We start from the raw sequence: 880 nt of genomic DNA, 5'->3' as shown, positions 1-880 counted from the left end.
TGAACCTCTAACAAGGGACTCAGGGAGCATTTCACAGGTGATGCTCAGACTCCCAGGATCCTGCAAAGCTGCAGTGCAGCTCTGCCACACAGAGGACACTGAGCCACAGAGCCTTACCCCTCTCTGTGACCACCAGCACTGTCTGGGGAATGTTGTGGTACACATCTGGAGGATTCTTCACGCTGCAGATGAATGTCCCATTGTCACTTATCTCTGGACTTTGGATAGCAATGGAAGCATCACCATTGGCAACATTCCCAAGCCACATTATCCTGTCTTTGAACTTTCCCACAGTTGTTGGATATGGAACAGACTGATAATGGAAAACCTAAAAGGAGGTAAAGAGATGGTAATTGTGCCAATAAGACACTCATCCAATAAAGCAAAGTAAACTGGCTTTGGGGATTGTAAACATAAAGGAACAGACATTAACAAGTCAGAAATACTTCCTGTACAAGAGAAATAAAGCTACCCATCAATTTTTTTACAGCCACGCTGTACATAGCTACAGTGCACAATGCAGCACTTGTGGCAAAACCCCAAATTTATCTACTTAACATCGTTATGCCACTTCACATTTACATGGAATATTTTTAGCCCAGAGAACACCAAAGGAATTTCACGTGGGGAAGAAGGTGATGACAAGAGTCCCAAACCCCAAAGTGATGCAGCAGCACAGCAAAGCAAACAGAAAAATCACATTTTCAGCATGCACAGAGGCCTGGTCAGACTCCACCAGAAAAAGACTCCACTTACTGTCTCCATCTGGCCACCAGCAGCAGGTTGGTATGTCCAGAACACCACCAGGTTGTCAGTGATGGGGGCACTGGATTTGAATGAGCATTTCAGCAGCACTTGCTCACCAATGAAAGCTTTCACT

At 45.2% G+C, this 880-nt stretch overlaps 1 protein-coding gene across 1 annotated transcript in view; it reads right to left on the bottom strand.

Annotated features, from left to right (window-relative positions):
* Positions 1-878, bottom strand: part of MPZL3 (myelin protein zero-like 3) — a gene marked incomplete at its 5' end in the record, with an annotated part of 4,449 nt that extends 3,571 nt beyond the window's left edge. Inside the window, 2 exons of the mRNA XM_009075259.1 lie at positions 118-328; positions 757-878. Of these exons, the coding sequence (XP_009073507.1) occupies positions 118-328; positions 757-878 (333 nt within the window). The remainder of the gene's footprint in view (positions 1-117; positions 329-756) is intronic.
* Positions 879-880: the final 2 nt, after the last annotated feature.

This window comes from Acanthisitta chloris, unplaced genomic scaffold, assembly GCF_000695815.1.
Source record: "Acanthisitta chloris isolate BGI_N310 unplaced genomic scaffold, ASM69581v1 scaffold8305, whole genome shotgun sequence".
Taxonomy (NCBI): domain Eukaryota; kingdom Metazoa; phylum Chordata; class Aves; order Passeriformes; family Acanthisittidae; genus Acanthisitta; species Acanthisitta chloris.
This window is presented reverse-complemented; position numbering and strand designations above follow the sequence as displayed.